Source organism: Loxodonta africana, chromosome 24 (genome assembly GCF_030014295.1).
Source record: "Loxodonta africana isolate mLoxAfr1 chromosome 24, mLoxAfr1.hap2, whole genome shotgun sequence".
NCBI lineage: Eukaryota > Metazoa > Chordata > Mammalia > Proboscidea > Elephantidae > Loxodonta > Loxodonta africana.
The window spans coordinates 49,512,318-49,530,050 of record NC_087365.1 but is presented as its reverse complement, the minus strand read 5'-3'; the positions used below and the strand labels follow the sequence as shown (position 1 = coordinate 49,530,050).

The following is a 17,733-nucleotide window of genomic DNA, read 5'->3' as shown; positions in this document are numbered from 1 at the left end:
TGGGTGCAGGCAGTCTGATTTTCAGATTTTTCAAGAGAAACCAGAAATCGAGATTTTTATGTGATTTCTTCTGATTTACAAGCAATGGCAAGAAATAGAACTCTTTTAAAAACACTATGTGACCCAAGCAAAATATGACTGTGGGCGTCCAATTTGTGACAGCTAGGTAAGAGGTCAGAAAACTGGGCAAAGGTCAAAAACTACAGGCCTTCCCCTCCTATGTCCTAACAATTCGGGAGGCTTAGCACAACTCCTCGTCTCTCTGCAGTCAAGCGTACTAGGAAACCAGTACAATGATCACATGGCTGCAGTGCCATCACAAAGCTGGATCCAGGACACTGGAGACTTCAGGGTGAGAAAAGCACTGATGATCTGATGTCCTCCTAAAACATTTCCTGCTCTTATAGGCCAATTTCTGGCATATAATAAACAGCACTGCACGTAAAGCACTTTGCACAGTGCCTGGGGCACATAACAGAACTCCATTAATGTCAGCTATTATTGGGTTTTATTATGAACAACGGTAGAACACGGATCAGACTGTGCATTTCTTCCTTGAACGGGAGATTTTGGTCCAATGACAAGACTCATAGTCCTCTTTAGACATGAGAAGAATTCAAAGGGAACTGCAGTCATCAATGAGGGCTTCAGCAATTACATAAAATAACCTGATTTATGCCCTCACAGGGTGTTTTATTATTTTTACGGATATAATAATGGGTTGTAAAAGTTTTAATTTGAATGAATATGAAATTTTGAAGTTTTGTCCTACTTTCAGGTAAGGAGGATCATAGAACAGCCATTTAATGCTACCAAGTCCAGCACGGATAGGGCACAAAGCCCCAATTTTTCCAGGAAAGTTGCCCCACCTTCCTGGCTCCTCATATGACCACCTAGTTGTTCAATGTCCCTGGGTGGTACAACTGGTTAAGTGCTAGACTAGAAACCAAGAGGTTGGCAGTACAAACCCACCCAGAGGCGCCTCAGAAGACAGGCCTGGCAATCTGTTTCTGAAAGGTCACTGCCTTGAAAGCCCTACAGAGCAGTTCTACTCTGCACACAAGGGATCACCATGAGTCAGAACTGACTTGATGGCAACTAACAACAACACAACTAAGGGGGCAGGATAGGGAAGACTTCCTATAAGCAGCCTATGAAAGCCTTACTTCAATTCATCTCGGAGTTGCTCATAACATTTTTAAAAATCCTCTAACATCAACTATGCCTTTCCAACCACTGACTTGGAGCAAGAGTTCCAAACGTCTATCAAAGAATTAAATTTACTTGCTGGAAAAGCAGAGATGTCACTAGGCAAAAGAATCAATTATTTTAAAATAAAGTTACAATGCTTCAAATTGTCCAACTTCCAAAGGACTGAGAAAACATTTTTTGAAATGGAGTCAAATGTAGAATACAGATTGTGTCCTACATTCAAAATTTGTCTTTCTAGAAAGCATGTTTTAATGTCAAAGGATATAAAGCAAGCTGTGAACAGAAGACTAAAATTAGCTCAAACCACAAATAACCTAACATACTTATCACTTCCTTATGATCAACCTACAAAAATCAAACATTAAAGGTATTTACAAAACTAAAGGTGTGATGTCAATGTAATCTTTTAACTTCAGTTTTACCATTTCTTCTTTCTAAAATGGACCTGACTTTTAAACATTACCAAAGAGTGACATTTTACTGATTTGAAGGCAAGTATAAGGGAAACCATTAGAAATACGCTTTGCCCTGTACATAAAACAGCAGGTACTGTGCAGTTCTTAAGTGGTTAGAACGGTAACCACCTCCTCAAACTGAAGATAGGAAACTTTAGGTGATGGGCCACACCTACTTCCAGCTGCATTTTACAGTGACAGCTAGGAACACAGCAGACTACTACTTCCAAAGTAGGCTTCCATCTTTGAATGCCATTCATTTCCTACTTTCACAAGCAATATCTTCCAATGAATGAAGTCTGTTGGGAAACACAAAAGCCTGTTGCCATCAAGCAGTAAAGTAAGTTGCATAAAGAAGGCTTAGCTGACAAACATGCAATCCTGAAAAAAAAAAAAAAAGTTAGTAGGTTTGCTAAACTTCAACTACTCTTTCAGTGATTCTCTCCGCCTGATAACTATGTTTTTATAAGTTTCCTGGGGAAGATTCATGTTAACAAAGGACAAAAACAAATAGTTAGGATGAATATAGAACCTACCAGCTGCCACTGTGCACCCGTCAAAAACTGTTACTCAAACTTTCAAACACATTCTAATTGGCAGGTAGAAAAATAAAAGAAAGTAGCAGGCCTCTGCCATTACTTGTGGTGTGAATAGATTTAATAAAATACTGCTAATGGCACTACTACTCCTAGGATTTATTCAAGGAAAACTGTCAGTAGATCATGAAAGAATATTTAAATATACTTAGAAATGGTACCATGAGCACTCCATCAAAGATCCATTAAAACCCAGCACCCACTGGGATACAGTCTCAAGGAATGTTCAAGAGAGATGTGGACCAGCTGATACTTGAGTGTGAATATCCATCTGATAGACGGGGGACTGCTCCTCATCTTGGTACTGTTCCGCTCACCCCCACCTCCAGGGATGATCCTGAAAACCATGGCAACAGGGACTAGACAGTAATAATGGCAATGCTCTTAACCCAAGCCAAATCCATTGCTATTGAGTCGATTCGGACTCACAGCTACCCTACAGGACAGAGCAGAACTGTCCCATAAGGTTTCCAAGGAGCAATTGGTGGATTCAAACCACCAACCTTTTGGGTAACAGCCAAGCTCGTAACCACTATGCCACCAGGGATCCTCTTGACTCAAAGATTTTGTTAAAATGCAGTTCAAATCAGAGTAAAAAAAATAACAACAGCAAAAAAAATAACACCCTCCTCCCAAAAGACCACTGGGTACCTTTTTAGAGGCCTCTTCTTTCTAGGTAAAAGTTAGCCACACAAATACTTATGACCCAATGAAGGCGTATCTCGCCTTCACCCTTGAAGAAGCAGACTGAGCCCTGAATATATCAACAGCGCAGCAGTACAAAATCTAAAAGGGATATTTATAACAGTGACAAATGTTCAACCATCAAGGGAATTTAAAGCCAATTTACCGTATTATGCTAAATGCAGTTTGCCTATTTGTTCTTTAGAGTGAAGCTATATTCAGAAGTGATTTCATCCTCAGACATTTTTAAGTAACCCTGTGTTCTTAAGAGAACTCCAACTATTTAGAATAATTACTTGACGTTCACTTTCCTGTAAGTAATTCACAATAGTGTATAATCCTCTGAGTAACCAGTACCCGATCAGGGGAAAGAAAAAGACAATTAGCTAAGCTGTTTGCTGGAACTTAGTGTAGCAATTTTTGAATAAGATTCTTCAAAAGGAAGAGATGTACCAATAGGAGGATCATTAAGAAAAAAAAAAAAAAAGCCAAGGAAAAAATGTTTCATAACAGAGTAGCGGAGATAAGACAAAGACTTTCATTCACTAATCACTAATTAATAAACTAAAAAATGCAATTTCTGGAAATCTAGTTTTGTTATGTTCATTTTATCTGTGCAAGTGGCGCCAATCACCCACAAAAGCCACAAACACAGCTGAGGCTTTTCCTTCTTGATCTGTAAAAGCAAGCATGCCTGAGTCTCTGGGAGGAAACCTCTGCAGTAAAAGAGAGGAGCCCAGAGTACAAAACTACGTGGTCCAAAGGTTTATTCAACAAGTGGCCAACCCTAAATTAAGGATTTAGAATTTTCTGGTACAGCAAGTACTAGATTAAGTAGATTCTAAATTTTATATTTCCCAGATAATATTAAAACAAACAAAACAAAAAACCCCCAAACTTACTGCCATCAAGTTGATTCTGACTCATAGCGACCCTACAGGACAAAAGAAAACTGCCCAATAGGGTTTCCAAGGCTGCAATCTTTACAGAAGCAGACTGCCACATCTTTCTCCCACGGAGTGGCTGGTGGGTTCGAACCGCTGACCTTTCGCTTGGCAGCCAAGCTCTTAACCACCACGCCACCAGGGCTCCCAGGAGAAAATATAGACCTTAATTTTCACTTTGCTAGTAAGCCATGTTTATTCTGTGAGTCTGTATTGAAGAAATGATTTCTTAAAACACTAATTCTATCCACTTACCATGGAGTATATCCATAACATTTTACTGCCTTGGTAGAGCAAGCATTCTGACAGGCAAACTGAACCAACCCACAAATTTAAAAAAAAGATTGGAAACCATTTATCAGTAGTTACTACTTTGTCGCAGTGTGACTTGTACCAAGTTCTGAAGATCAATATATCTGAGTGCTAGACTTTTCATTGGGTGTTTTTTTTTTTGGGGGGGGGCGGGGATAAAACTCTTCCATGGGAAATGGTCTAGTTTCTAGTTTTCAGACATTTCAAAATTTACAAGCGTAAATCAGCAAGATACAACAGTCAAGTTGGCTTGGAAAAGGAGAGGGAAGCAGCTAGGGCACTATGAAGACTAGTTTCTACACACAGTAAAACAATAATTCTAAAATGCTGGAGACTTAGGTACTTTCTTCTCAAGAGTGGCAGATGTGTAAACTGTCATATTATTCAAACGAAGCTGAGACCAGATGTAGGTTTCTTTCTAAAACTACAACATAAGGGGTAACGACTCTTCATGTACCTAGCTGGGGTTGAATCTTTCGTAAATTCTCAAGAATCAGTTCCTCTATCTTTTACAGGAAAAACCACCCAATTGCTACTCAGAGAAAAGTTGCAAGCAGAGCTGTGTGTCAGTGTTACTCATTTTCCCACATCACGATATCAAACGAGTACTATTTGTGAAAAATGCTTAATACCTCTTGGGAAAAAAAGACTCAACAAATCTTTTGAGCCTTTAACTATACTGACAAACCTTTCAATTTCTGAACCTAACCGTACCCACCTACACCCACACTGACAGAACTGAGTAACCACTTCAAGTTTTACAAGGATTATTTCGGGAACGTTAAATTCTCTTTGTGAATACATTAACCCGCTGCTGTCAAGTAGATTCCAACTCATAGCGACGCCCCGGGACAGAGCAGAGCTGCCCCCCAGGGTTTCCAAGGCTATAATCTTTGCTACAGCAGACTGCCCCAGCTTTCTCCCACAGAGCAGCTGGTGAGTTTGAACCACCAACCTTTCTGTTAGCAGCCAAGCACTTAACCACTGTACCAACAGGGCTCCTTCTATGAGTACATTAGGGATCTTTATTACTCGGTGTGACCTTAGTGATCAGTTAGTCCAGGGTCATTTTTAAAAAGGGGGAGACTAAAGCCCCACGGAAGTAAGAGTTGTTAGAGCTGTAGCTAGAACTCAGACCCTAAGACCACAAGAAAAGGCAAAAACATTAACTACTCTCTCTGCTTTGAGGGTGATTTGATCAAAGGCCAAAAGTGTCTGTCTTCACTATTTACAGTCTGTAAAAATCACAGACCTTTGTAAGGGTTGTTACTTTATGGAGAACTATATTTTATATCCCACAATCAAAAAAAATTTTATGAATCAACCACACACAAAGCCCTAGAAGACACATGAGAACAAACTGAAAGTGAAGAGGACAGAGTAACTCAACAATTTTTCAAAACCAGGTGCCACTGAGACAAGTCATGGCAACTTCACGCGTGTCAGAGTAGAAGTGGAGGGACAGTTGTTACCTCCAAGATTACCTCAGGCCAAGAACGAATTTGCAGTTAAATTTAAAGCTGCTGTGAAACAAGCTGGAGGTATCAACTTCTACTGGGTAAGAATTCAAGCCTTTCTTCCAAAGCCACCAGGAGGGAATACATACATTCTCATCGGGCCATGACTCAAAATGTGACGGTTTTCGCACAGTGTGACCTCTGCTATTGGTACCAGCGCTGGCTACTCTGTTTCTAATCATTTTCTCCTCACCAGAATGGGATTTGGGAGCCACATCTTGGACATCTTTACACCGTCAGGGCCTAGCCAAGTGCTCACAAATCTATTCAATCCCAACGTTTGTTAGGCACTTACTTTGGGCCAGGTGCAGAGGACACCAAGGTGAATGAGAAAGATGGGACGGCTGACCTCAAGAGGCCTGGACTCCAGAAACTCCAGAGGACACAGCAAATGACAGAAACAGCTCCAAAGAGAGAAAACTTTTAGAAGAGATATGAATGAAAAAGCATGAGCACACAGGTGACAGAGCAAACAAGTGCAAAAGGCGCACATTTGAGCTGGGAGGTGCAAGCCAGATTGTGGAGGAAAGGCTTTCTAGACAAGTTGTTAAGCAAACGTGTAGAGGAATGAAAGATAAGGAGTGTGGAGCACCTGCATCTTCTGGTATGGCCAGAACAGGGGTACACGGGAGGGGGTGGCTGGTTTCACTCATTTCTGCAGCGTGAAACTAGAAAGAACTGCAAAATACAAGGCTCTAGACCACTGGAGTGGTAGAAAGGATGCCACGGTGACCAGCTAATGAAATGTGGTAGAGGGAATCCAGAGCTGCTCCGAAGTCCCCAGCACTCCTGGATACTCTAAACATGCACCGGGAACCGCTGATGTCAAACTGCAAGGCCTCGGAAACAATAACCCAGCTAGAATTCCAATCTTCCTGAACGTAGGCAGTATAAAGAAACAGCCCAGCCCTTGTGTCAGTATTAATTGGTTAGCATTAACTAATTAACATGAACACTGTGGGGAAGAATGCCAGTCTGTGCAAAAACGTACCTGGGCTGAGGCAGTCCCTAAGAAAACATACCTACCATTAAAAACACTGCCTACAACAAAAATTGTCCCAAGAATTCTGCAACCTACAAGATCAGCCACAGAAAACAGACAAAACAAGAAGCAGAGAGGCAAAAAAGAAAAGGCACAGTTATTTCACTAGGTGATGGTCTGAAAAACTCCTACAGAAAATTTCTTACTCATTTCTACCATGAAATTCGGTGTATGTTCAATTACATTATTCGAGACCACGCATTTTTATGGGTTTTGAGGAGCTATTCATACGAAAATGCAAAATGCAGTGGGGAAGCAATGGATCCCGACACTACATATCTGGAAGCTGAAAACCATCGACATGACCGTTATCCCCAGCTGACTTTGCAGAACCATCTGGCATGGTTTACTTACTTCCCAAAGTACCAAAAAACCAATAACCCACTGCCGTCGAGTCGATTCCGACTCACAGCAACTCTGTAAGACAGAGCAGAATTGCCCCATAGGGTTTCCAAGGCTGTAATCTTTACTGAAGCAAACTGCCACATCCTTCTCCTGCTGAGCAGCTGGTAGGTTCAAAAGTACCCAAGTATTCCTATAAATATGCCAGTGATGTCAAACAAACAATGATAGCAAAAATTTCTTCCCTCCACTATTTCTACTTGTGCTCCCGGCTCATTTATACTGGTCCAGACAATTACACCAATTCCAAAGTGATGATCAGATACCTAAACTTAGTTCACTCAAACTAGGACTAAACAAGAACATTTAGATCTAATGCATCACTCAAGATGACTAGAACTTCCCAATCTTTCCATGCCATTTCCATTTGTCTTTTTTTTTTTTTAAATAAGTGCAGTGAATCATGGCGTATAGACCTTTCTTCTCTGTACCAAAATACAGCTTTTTGTCTCGGAAGAGAACAGTATTTAAATAAACACTATTGGGAAGTCTTAATATTCTTTTCCTTGGACTATAACAACACAAGCTGTACACAGCAATACGGAATTTTAGTGAATTATTGTTACGACATGGGTTTTCATGCAGTTGGGCATTAGATCGCATTTGATAATGAAAAAAAAAAAACAACCCGTTGCCGTCGATGAAAGCAGCTGTACAAACAAATGTCAACTCGAAGAGTGGCCCATTTTACCAAGGCTGCCCCTAACGTGGAATACATCTTGCCTGCAAGTCGAGGGCTATTGTTGCCATCTCCTTCATCTGAAACAATGAAACCATTGACACTGAAAGAGAGTGACCAGTGTCAGAGAATCAAAGAATTCAAAAACACCTGATCCAAGCTCTCTTAAACCACAGATGGAGGGCGGCGTATCATATTCTTGTCATCATTCAAGCCCTCTCTTCTCTCCTTCCAGCTTCTAAAACCGATTCTTTTTTATATCTGTGCCTCTCCTCTTTTGGACAGCCAAGCCAACTCAAACTTGAGACCTGCCAAGCAGTACTTCCACTTTTCACACCAAAGTGCTTAAATGCTAGAAAACAATTTTTAAAGCTATCTAAATGATGCTATCAAAGCTGACTTTTTATAGCACCAAATGCTTATTAGTATCTGTGCTATTATTAGCATTGAAGATTACAAACCCGTCTACGCTCTTTATCAGACTGAGCTAGCATAGAATCTTTGCCTGGAACATTTGTTTTCTAAGCTGCCACATTCCTCGGCACTCAAAAAGCCCACTTCGCCCTTTATTCTTTTCCCAAGTTCTTGCTTTTTTTTTTTTTTGTACTAGTTAGAAAAAAGGTTAGGATAGTGAAAGATGACTGTGCTACCTTATAGCAAAGTTTTAAGCAAAAATTACACGTTATCTTTCTAGTCACAAAAGAGTAAGTGAGGTCAATATATGACTCTAAGGCTACCCTCATTTTTCCATGCTATATTTTTTTATATACAACATTAATTTTTTTAAACTCATTTTCTACCAACCATAAGCACACTGCTTTTAATTCTTGGAAAATAATGGTTCCGGTAAACTGACACACAACTTGGAAAATCTGCCACTTAACACTCAAGGTCATTTGAATTCCACATTTAAAAAAATGCTACAATTGTACAAAAAAGAACAACTTACAAACTTAGTAAGGGGAAGAGCCTCTGACTTCAATTTTAGAATATCTGCATGGTAAGAGGTAAGAAAAGGCCACAGTGGATATTTCCTTAAGGTCAGAAGAAACCACCTCCAGTAATGTGGCAATCTATTAAGAAGCTGGGGAAATCTCAAGATAAAGCAATCTTGACTAACTCTTGTAGTTCAAATGTGATACAGAAACTTAAGAACAATGAAGGAAATTAGTTGAAGACCAACATGCTTCATGCTAGCAGCTTGCTTAATATAATTTCAACAACGCTTAGGTGACAGGTCAGACTACCCGCACCTAAAACAGTAAGAAATCGGATTCAACCAAGAACTTATCTACAATATAAATTTGCAGTTGAGTCAGTTTCAGTACAAAAGATTTTTTCTCCAAAGCCTGCAATTGTGATGGAGTATGTTGTAGTCAATTCCGACACTTCAGAGCAACAATTTTCCTTTAAAGCCATTTTAGACTCTGTTGCATTAAATTTGATGTAGATAATGTGTCCACACATTCTCAAAGTCACCAGTGGCACTCATTCCATTAGCCTACAGAGACTAGGCACGGAATACAAACTTTTATATTGATCCATCATATTTATACAGATTACAGTGGTCTGGCAACATTATAAATATTACAGTCTATCAGAAGATAATATACATCACAGTCCAAGTAAAAAGAGTCCTGTCAAAGAAGCTTAATGCAAATCCACATGAAAACAAGGCTGCCAAAAACAGGCTTTCGTCAGTCAAGCGCACCAAAGAGCTGCTTAATGCTGTTTCTCCTTTTTAAGGGGAGCTCAAAATAGATTTTAATAAGACCAGCTGATGGACACCACAATTTGCCTTTTGAGCTCAAGCTGAAAACAGAAAAAACTGCCTTCCCTCTTTACACAAGTAACAAAATCTCTCTATTCTGCACGTTGCTTATTCAAGATACCAAGTGTGGTTTTGGTTAATCCTCACAACCCCCGCGATGACATTTAATGGGGAATGTGTATTTTCTTTAGAGGATTTAACTGGTTGTGAAAGCAGACCTCTTCGTATTTTTAATCTGACGCTTTAGAGATAGGTGACAAACCCTACCTTGCTAACTTTTTGCTTACGAACCACCGTAACCCACCCGAGGTCTCGGAAGACAGTTCGTCTCAGCTCTGAACCAAGGATGGGCTGCCCGTTGAGGAAAGATGCTACTGAGAGTAAAGCCTTAACCTTCCCTAGCCCCTGCTTGAAAAGGCACTGTTTTGGCCCTGATGGAATGGTGACTGCAGACCTCCTGGCTGGAAAGCTCTTTAGCCTGATACACTCATAGCCTGCTGTGACTCTTCATTCAGCCCACAAAGCAAAGGTCTCTTCTTCTGACAGACAGTCCCTGCTCTCTCTCACTAAGGTAGTCCACCTTTCACCTGGAGGCGCCCTACCCCATTATGTTTTGTTTTCCTCACATCTTTTGTTACCATCCGAAATCATCTGCGTATGTCTGACTGCCCTATTCGACTCTAAGCTCCACAGGGATAAGGCTTTACCTGTCTTGTTCAACACTCTCCAGCGCCTATAGTGGTGGCTAGCACGGAATAGGCGCGTCACTTTACAGACACTAAATGAATGAGCAGGAAGGGGGAAAGGGGCTCTGTCATCCTTGGACTCGACGGACACTGAGACCAGAGGAAAGGAAATGTGAGGGGGGAGGGGGCGAAACCCTTTCCCCCGGGAGACAAAGGAAGAGAGTCTGAGGTGGTCCCGTCTAGAAAAGGAAGTCGTGGGGGTGTTAAATCCACCCCAGGGGACAAAGAGTGGATAGGCAGGGGGGCGGGGTCGCGGTGCGAAGGATTCGCGCGAAGAGTCTAGATGGGCGGCCTCCAGGCTTAAGAGGTCAGCCGGGCTAGAGGATATGAGGTAGGTGGGGGATCTCAGGAGGCTGCGAGGCCCGAGCGAGACGCAGGCCCACCCGGGGGACAAAGAGAGAAGGGGGCGGCCTCTGCCGCTGTCGGATCGAATCCTCAGGCAGCAGGGCCGAAACGGAGGGCAGGACGCAGAGGGAGAACGGGGCCCGGTGTTCCGAGGAGGGTTCCCGCGGCCTAAGCAAAGAGCCTGTCGCGCTCGGGGGCGCTCCCGCACCTGGTAAATGGCCGCCCAGCTACCAGCCCTGTCGATCTGCTCGAACTCCTTTTCCATCTCCATGACGGGCCAGGGCGGCTGTTGCGTCTCCTCCTCGGCCCACTGCGACGTCTGCCGCCTCAGGCCGCGTCGCGATCTTAGCTTTGAGTTCCACTGCAAGCCTCAACTCTCGCCGCTACCGCCGCCCCAGCCGCCGCTGCTTCTTCATGTCAACCCGGCAGCCGGAAGTACGCACCGCGCCTGCCGAGAGCCCCGCCCCCTAAGCCGGAGGGCCAATCCGCGCTCGAGGATGAGGGCAAGCACTTCCGCGGGGCGGAGTCCGGAGGAGGTGCCGGGGGAAGTGGCCTCAGCCCCGCGAGACGTTGGGCAGCGCGCAGGTTCCCCCGCCCCTCCGGGGGTCCGGGCTCGGGCGTGGGCACCGAGCCCACTGTACGAGGGTTGGCAAGGCCTGGGGTGGGTCTTGAATTCAAACCTCGGCTTGGCCTCCTGAGTTACAGAGTGACCTAGAAATAGTCACGCATCCTTCTTGCAGCGCCAGGGTCCTGGACTCAGTACTCCCAGCTAGAGCACCGGCGGAAGATTGCAAGCCCCGTTCACCGTCTCCCGGCTCTGGCCAGAGGAGGCCCGCCGATTTTAACGAAACAGGAGAGTTTCATGATCCGCTGGGCTGCCTGGGAAGAGCCATTACTCCCTAGAGGCAAGAGTTCCTGTTTGAAATCCATATTTTCCCTTTAGGGTCTTCTACCCTGGGCCCATCAGAAGGGGGGTCCTAGAATGATTTTCAATGTTTCCCAGAGAATCAAAGAAAGCCTACATTGACCCTGCTCAGCCTGGATTTGGTGGAGCTCCAATTCCATGATGCATTAAAATCACCTGGGAAGTGTGTTGAACGATGCGGATTTCTGGGACCACCTCCAAAGGATTGGATACCTTTGGTACGGAGGTGAGGCCCAGGAATCTGTATTGTTTACTGTCCCCCTTCCCCCCTGCCCCGGGAATTCTTATGCCTGTGGTCCTTGGGGCACACAGGAAGGAAGGCTGGTCAGGTTGCCTTTCTGTGGACTCTGATTTAAATCATCCAACTCCAGCGTGGCATCTTCTGCAAAGCCTATGAACTCCATGAGGGCAGAGAACCCAGAGCATCAAATCATCTCTCTTACTGTTCCCATGCCAGGCCTCCCAGGGTGGCTACCTGGAATTCTTGGTTGAATTCCAACTCATTCCTTGAGTGCTTGTGGCAGGCACTGTGCCTGGTATTCCAAGTGCACATTCTCAATTAACAGCCCCTCCAACAACACTACAAAATTGTCACTATTGTTATTCCCACTTTACAGTTGAGGACTCTGAGGCAAAATCACTTCTCCAGGGTAGCACTGCTCATTGGTATGGAAGACAGGATTCTAACCCAGTCTCCAGAGTGGTACAGACTTTGGAGCGAGGCTGCCTGGGCCCCCATCCCAGCTCTGCTAAATAACTATGCAGTCTTGGGCAAATTACCTAAACTCTCTGTGCCTCCTTTATAGAATGCAGGTAATAAAAGTACCTGGCTCAGAAGGGGGGTGTGAGGAATGAATGAGTTACTACATGTAATCCTTTTAGTATAGTGAGTGGCTTAATAAATATTGTTGTTGTTGTTAGGTACCGTCAAGTTGCTTCCAACTCACAGCGACCCTATGCACAACAAAACGAAACACTGCCTGCTCCTGAGCCATCCTTACAGTCGTTGCTATGCTTGAGCTCATTGTTGCAGCCACTGTGTAAATCTACCTCGTTGAGGGTCTTCCTCTTTTCCCCTAATCCTGTACTTTGCTGAGCATGATGTCCTTCTCCAGGGACTGATCCCTCCTGACATGTCCAAAGTATGTAAGACACAGTCTCGCCATCCTTGCTTCTAGGGAGCATTCTGGTTGTACTTCTTCTAAGACAGATTTGTTCGTTCTTTTGGCAGTCCATGGTATATTCAATATTCTTTGCCAACACCACAATTCAAAGGCATCAATTCTTCTTCAGTCTTCCTTATTCATTGTCCAGCTTTCACATGCATATGATGTGATTGAAAATACCATGGCTTGGGTGAGGCGCACCTTAGTCTTCAAGGTGACATCTTTGCTCTTCAACACTTTAAAGAGGTCCTTTGCAGCAGATTTACACGATGCAATGCGTCTTTTGATTTCTTGACTGCTGTTTCCATGGCTATTGATTGTGGATCCAAGTAAAACGAAATCCTTGACAACTTCAATCTTTTCTCCGTTTATCATGATATTGCTCATTGGTCCAGTTGTGAGGATTTTTGTTTTCTTTATGTTGAGGTGCAACCCATACCGAAGGCTGTGGTCTTTGATCTTCATTAGTAAATGCTTCAAGTCTTCTTTACTTTCAGCAAGCAAGGTTGTATCATCTGCATATCACAGGTTATTAATGACTCTTCTTCCAATCCTGATGCCCCGTTCTTCTTCATATAGTCCAGCTTCTTGTGTTATCTGCTCAGCATACAGATTGAATAGGTATGGTGAAAGAATACAACCCTGATGCACACCTTTCCGGACTTTAAACCAATCAGTATCCCCTTGTTCTGTCCAAACAACTGCCTCTTGATCCTTGTAAAGGTTCCACATGAGCACAATTAAGTGTTCTGGAATTTCCATTCTCATGGGAATAAATATTAGCTATGGTTTATTTCAAGGAGCCCTGGTGGTTAGTGGTTAAAGCATTCGGCTGCTAACCAAAAGGTCGGCAGTTAGAACCCACCAGCTGCTCCATGGGAGAAAGACACAGCAGTCTGCTCCCGTAAACATTACAGCCTTGGAAACTCTATGGGGCAGTTCTACTCTGTCCTATAGGGTCACTGTGAGTCGAAATCGACTCGATGGCAGTGGATTTTTGGTTTATCATTATCGTTGTTGTTGTTAAGTCCTGTCGAGTCGGTTCCGACTCATAGCGACCCTATATACAACAGAATGAAACACTGTCCAGTCCTGCACCATCCTCACAATCGTTATTTTGGAGCCCATTGTTGCAGCCACTGTGTCAATCCATTTCCTTGAGGGTCTTCCACTTTTTCGCTGACTTCTACTTTACCAAGCATGATGTCCTTCTCCAGGGATTGGTCCCTCCTGGCAACGTGTCCAGTGTTTGTGAGATGAAGTCTCGCCGTTCTTGCTTCTAATGAGCATTCTGGCTGTACTTCTTCCAAGATAGGTTTGTTCATCCTTCTGCCAATCCATTTTTAATTCGATATTATTATTATATACCTTCAAATAATAACAAACAGGAAGTAAGTGAATTTTTATTGAGCAATTTACTCAATAAAAATTCACTTACTTCCTGTTTAAAAAAAAAATTTTTTTTTTTTTTTTTAAATGCAACTGGTTTAATAGGCAATACCTTTAGAAACTGAGGATTCTAGGGGAGAGGCAATGTTAACGAGAGGTGTCCGTTCTGGTGAAACGTTTGGAACTCCACACTCAAAAGCTGCCTATTTCAAGTCTGGGCCGTTGAAGTGCTCTGCAGGCTGTGTACTCTTCCCTCTCACCTGTATATAATTTGAGTGATAGTTTGTCTGGAAGAAAACCCTGGTGGTACAACAGTTAAGTGCTCGGCTGCTAACTGAAAGGTTGGAGATTAGAACCCACCAGCAGTTCAGGGGGAGAAGAGACCTGGCTCCTGTAAAGACTGCAGTTTAGGAAACCCTACGGGGCAATTCTGCTCTGTCATATGGAGTTGCTATGAGTCGAAATCGACTCAGTGGCAACCAACAACAACAACAAAGTTCACCTGGAACACACAGCACTGTGAGCTCCTAGAGTGAATGGAGGACAGGGCTGGTTCATTCCAATTCCCATGCACGGGGCTAAGTAGGGAAATAAGTGCCCATCTTGAGTCGAAGTGGCACTCATACCTACAGGGAGTGCCACCCAGGGACTGGAGGGGCCATGAAGAGGGGCCAAAGCTATGACAGAATCTTGGGGGTGGCGTGGAGCTGGAAGATGCTCAATCAAGCAAGGTCCAAGTTTGGGCTGTTTAGTGCCTGTGTTCGTTCCCTAGGGCTGCCTTTAAAAAGTGCCACAAACTTGGTGGCTTAAAACAGCAGAAAACTTATTCTCCCACGGTCCTCAAGGCCAGAGTCCTGAAATCAAGGTGTTGGCAGGGACACTCTCTCTAAGGTTATAGAGGAGAATCCTTCTTTGCCTCTTTCAGCTTCTGGTGGCTCCAGGCATTTCTTGGCTTGTGGCAGCATCATTCCAATCTCTGCTGCTGTTTTCACATGGTCTTCTCCTCTGTGTCTCCTTCTCTTCTATTCATCTAAATGCCCTCCCTCTCACTCTTACAAAGACACCTCTCAGTGGATTTAGGTTCCTGGGGGTGCAAACAGTTTGCACTCGACTACTAACCTAAAGTTTGGCGGTTCAAACACACCCAGCAGCACCATGAAAGAAAGACCGGGCAAGCTGCTTCCATAAAGATTACAGTCAAGAGAACTCTATGGAGCTCACCTCTACTCTGTAACACATGGGGTCGCCATGAGTCGGAATTGACTGGATAGCAATGGGCTTTGTTTGGCTTGGCCGCTGGATTTAGGATCCACTTGGGTAATCCAGGTTGATCTCATCTTGAGATCCTTAACTATATTGGCAAAGACCCTTTCTCCAAATAAGGTCACATTCACAGCTACCAGGGGTTATGACTTAGAGGGCCACCATTCAGCCCAGTGCAGTGGCAGAGGGTAAAACCTTGTCACAAGGATTGATACCAAATTTCAGGTACCAGCTAAATCACTCCTACGTCCAATCTTGACATAGCAGCAGCCAGAGAGCACTATTAATATTTGAATCGGGAAACTCTCCTATGTAAAACCCTCTAGTGGCTATCCAACCTACTTAGCTTAAACCCCGAATAATTCCTAACCCTGGCCTATGAACCCTGCCTGCCACACCTGCCCAGCACCCCGCCCAGCTTCCCATCCTCTCTCGTGCACTGTCCTCCTTGCTCCACTCCAGCCCTACCAGTCTGGTTTTGGTCCCCGAATCCACCAAGCTAGTTCCCACCTCAAGACCTTTGGAGCAGCTGTTCCTTCTGCTTGGGTCACTCTTGTCACACATCTGCTCACCCTTCAGGTCTCAGGTCAAATGTCACCTCCCCAGATAAGTCTCCGCTGACACCCTTCTCTAAAATGACCCCAATCACTCTCTGCTACATGGCCTTGTATATTTGCATCATAACACTCAGCTCTGTCTGAAACTCCTCTGCTTATTTACTCCTTGGCTTGTTTCTCCTCCTACTTATTGTTCCTCGAGGGCAGGGAACTCAGCTTCTTATCTGTGACCCAAGCACCTAGTGTTTGGTCGGGAGGAGGGATCTGAGTGCTGAGTCCTCAGAGGCCCTTCTAAGGCCTGGCTTTGTGGGTTTTTGATCTGCAAAGCTCCCAGCTTCCCTGCCAAGGCATGACTTAGAACCAGCCAAGCCCCGGTCTCCCCGCAGCAGTCTGATGGTGGTGATTGGGAATCTTTCAGTGGTGACTGGTTAGAAAAATAAACAAATGACCATGTGTGTCACAATCGCTAAAACCTCTTCCTGGCAGGCACAGCTGAAGAATGGTCTGGCTTCTTTGGCCTTTCCTTCACGGATTTCGCTAATGGAGGAAATCAACACTACAGATCAATGACCCATTAAACTTTTAAAAATGTCCTAAAGAGTGGTTAGTGAAGAAGAATGGCTGTTTACCAAGCCTCCCAAGGATCACTGACTTAGCAACATCAGCGAGTTTCCTGGTAACGTTGGTCCTGGGAGATAGTACAGTGTTAAAGCTCAGGATCCAAACTAGTTCCTGGCTCAACCGTCACCTCCTCAGAGAAGCCCCCCACCTCGCTCCTAATGAAGTGTCCCCATCATTTTATCCCTTGTCCTTCTTAGCGTTTATCAGGCATTTGACAATATAGTTTCTCCTTAGCATTAACCAAAAGAAAACAAAACCAGTTGCTGGTGAGTCAGTTCCAACTCCTGGCGCCCCCATGTATGTCAGAGTAGAACTGTGCTCCATATAGTTTTCAGTGGCCAATTTTTCAGAAATAGATCCCTGGGCCTTACTTCTGAGGTACCTCTTGGTGGACTCAAACTGCCAACTTTTAAGTCAGCAGCTGGGCACTTAGCTGTTTGTACCACTCGGGGACTTCTTAGAGTTGCCATGTGGTATGATCTTATATATTAGCATTATGTGTTTATTATCAGTCTCTACCACTCAATGTAAACTTCATGAAGAAAAGGGACTAAACTGATTTTGTCCAACACTGTCTTCTTTAAGGAAAAGGTCATATCCAGATGAGCCCACCTATCCTTGAAACCAAGATGACAGAGCTTCTTTCCACCTCATAACTCAGAGTTGGAAGATATTCAGGGTCATCCAGCTCCTTCTGTCCAGGCTGAGGACACACAACCAGGAAGGCAAGTGGCTCTTATCTCTGAGATTCACACCATGTACACAATATTGTCCTAACATAGTTGGGGCACCTTGACTGGTTGACTGATTTGGGAGCAGCCAGAGACACCCCTGGAATGGAATAACGAATGGGTTAAACCACAGCCCAAAGGACGGGAAACTAGTTACACAGAGCTCCAGCCAAGCACGGTGCTAGATAACAGGGTTATCTTGCATTTCATATTTCCCAACAGCCCTGTAAGCTTGGCCTTATCCCCATTTTACAGATGAGAAAAATGGCCACTCAGAGAGGGTAAGGAGGTGAAATCAATGAGCACCCGGGTGCAGAGTACTTGCCTGGATGATGTAGCATGTGGTACAGCAGAGTAGTTGCTACTTACTAGTTTT

General features: G+C 44.0%; 1 protein-coding gene across 6 annotated transcripts in view; it reads right to left on the bottom strand.

Moving 5' to 3' along the window:
* Nucleotides 1–11,144, bottom strand: part of PTPN1 (protein tyrosine phosphatase non-receptor type 1) — a 76,073-nt gene extending 64,929 nt beyond the window's left edge. For 2 of the 6 annotated variants that reach the window (XM_064276215.1, XM_064276216.1), the window contains exon 1: nt 10,914–10,939. Coding sequence is in view for 2 of the 6 variants with exons in the window: in XM_064276213.1 (XP_064132283.1) it covers nt 10,914–10,976 (63 nt within the window). In the remaining 4 variants the exon portion in view is untranslated. Of the gene's footprint in view, nt 1–10,913 lie in introns of all 6 variants that reach the window. The other 4 variants (XM_064276213.1, XM_010599430.3, XM_064276214.1 and 1 more) reach the window with 4 other exon arrangements.
* Nucleotides 11,145–17,733: the final 6,589 nt, after the last annotated feature.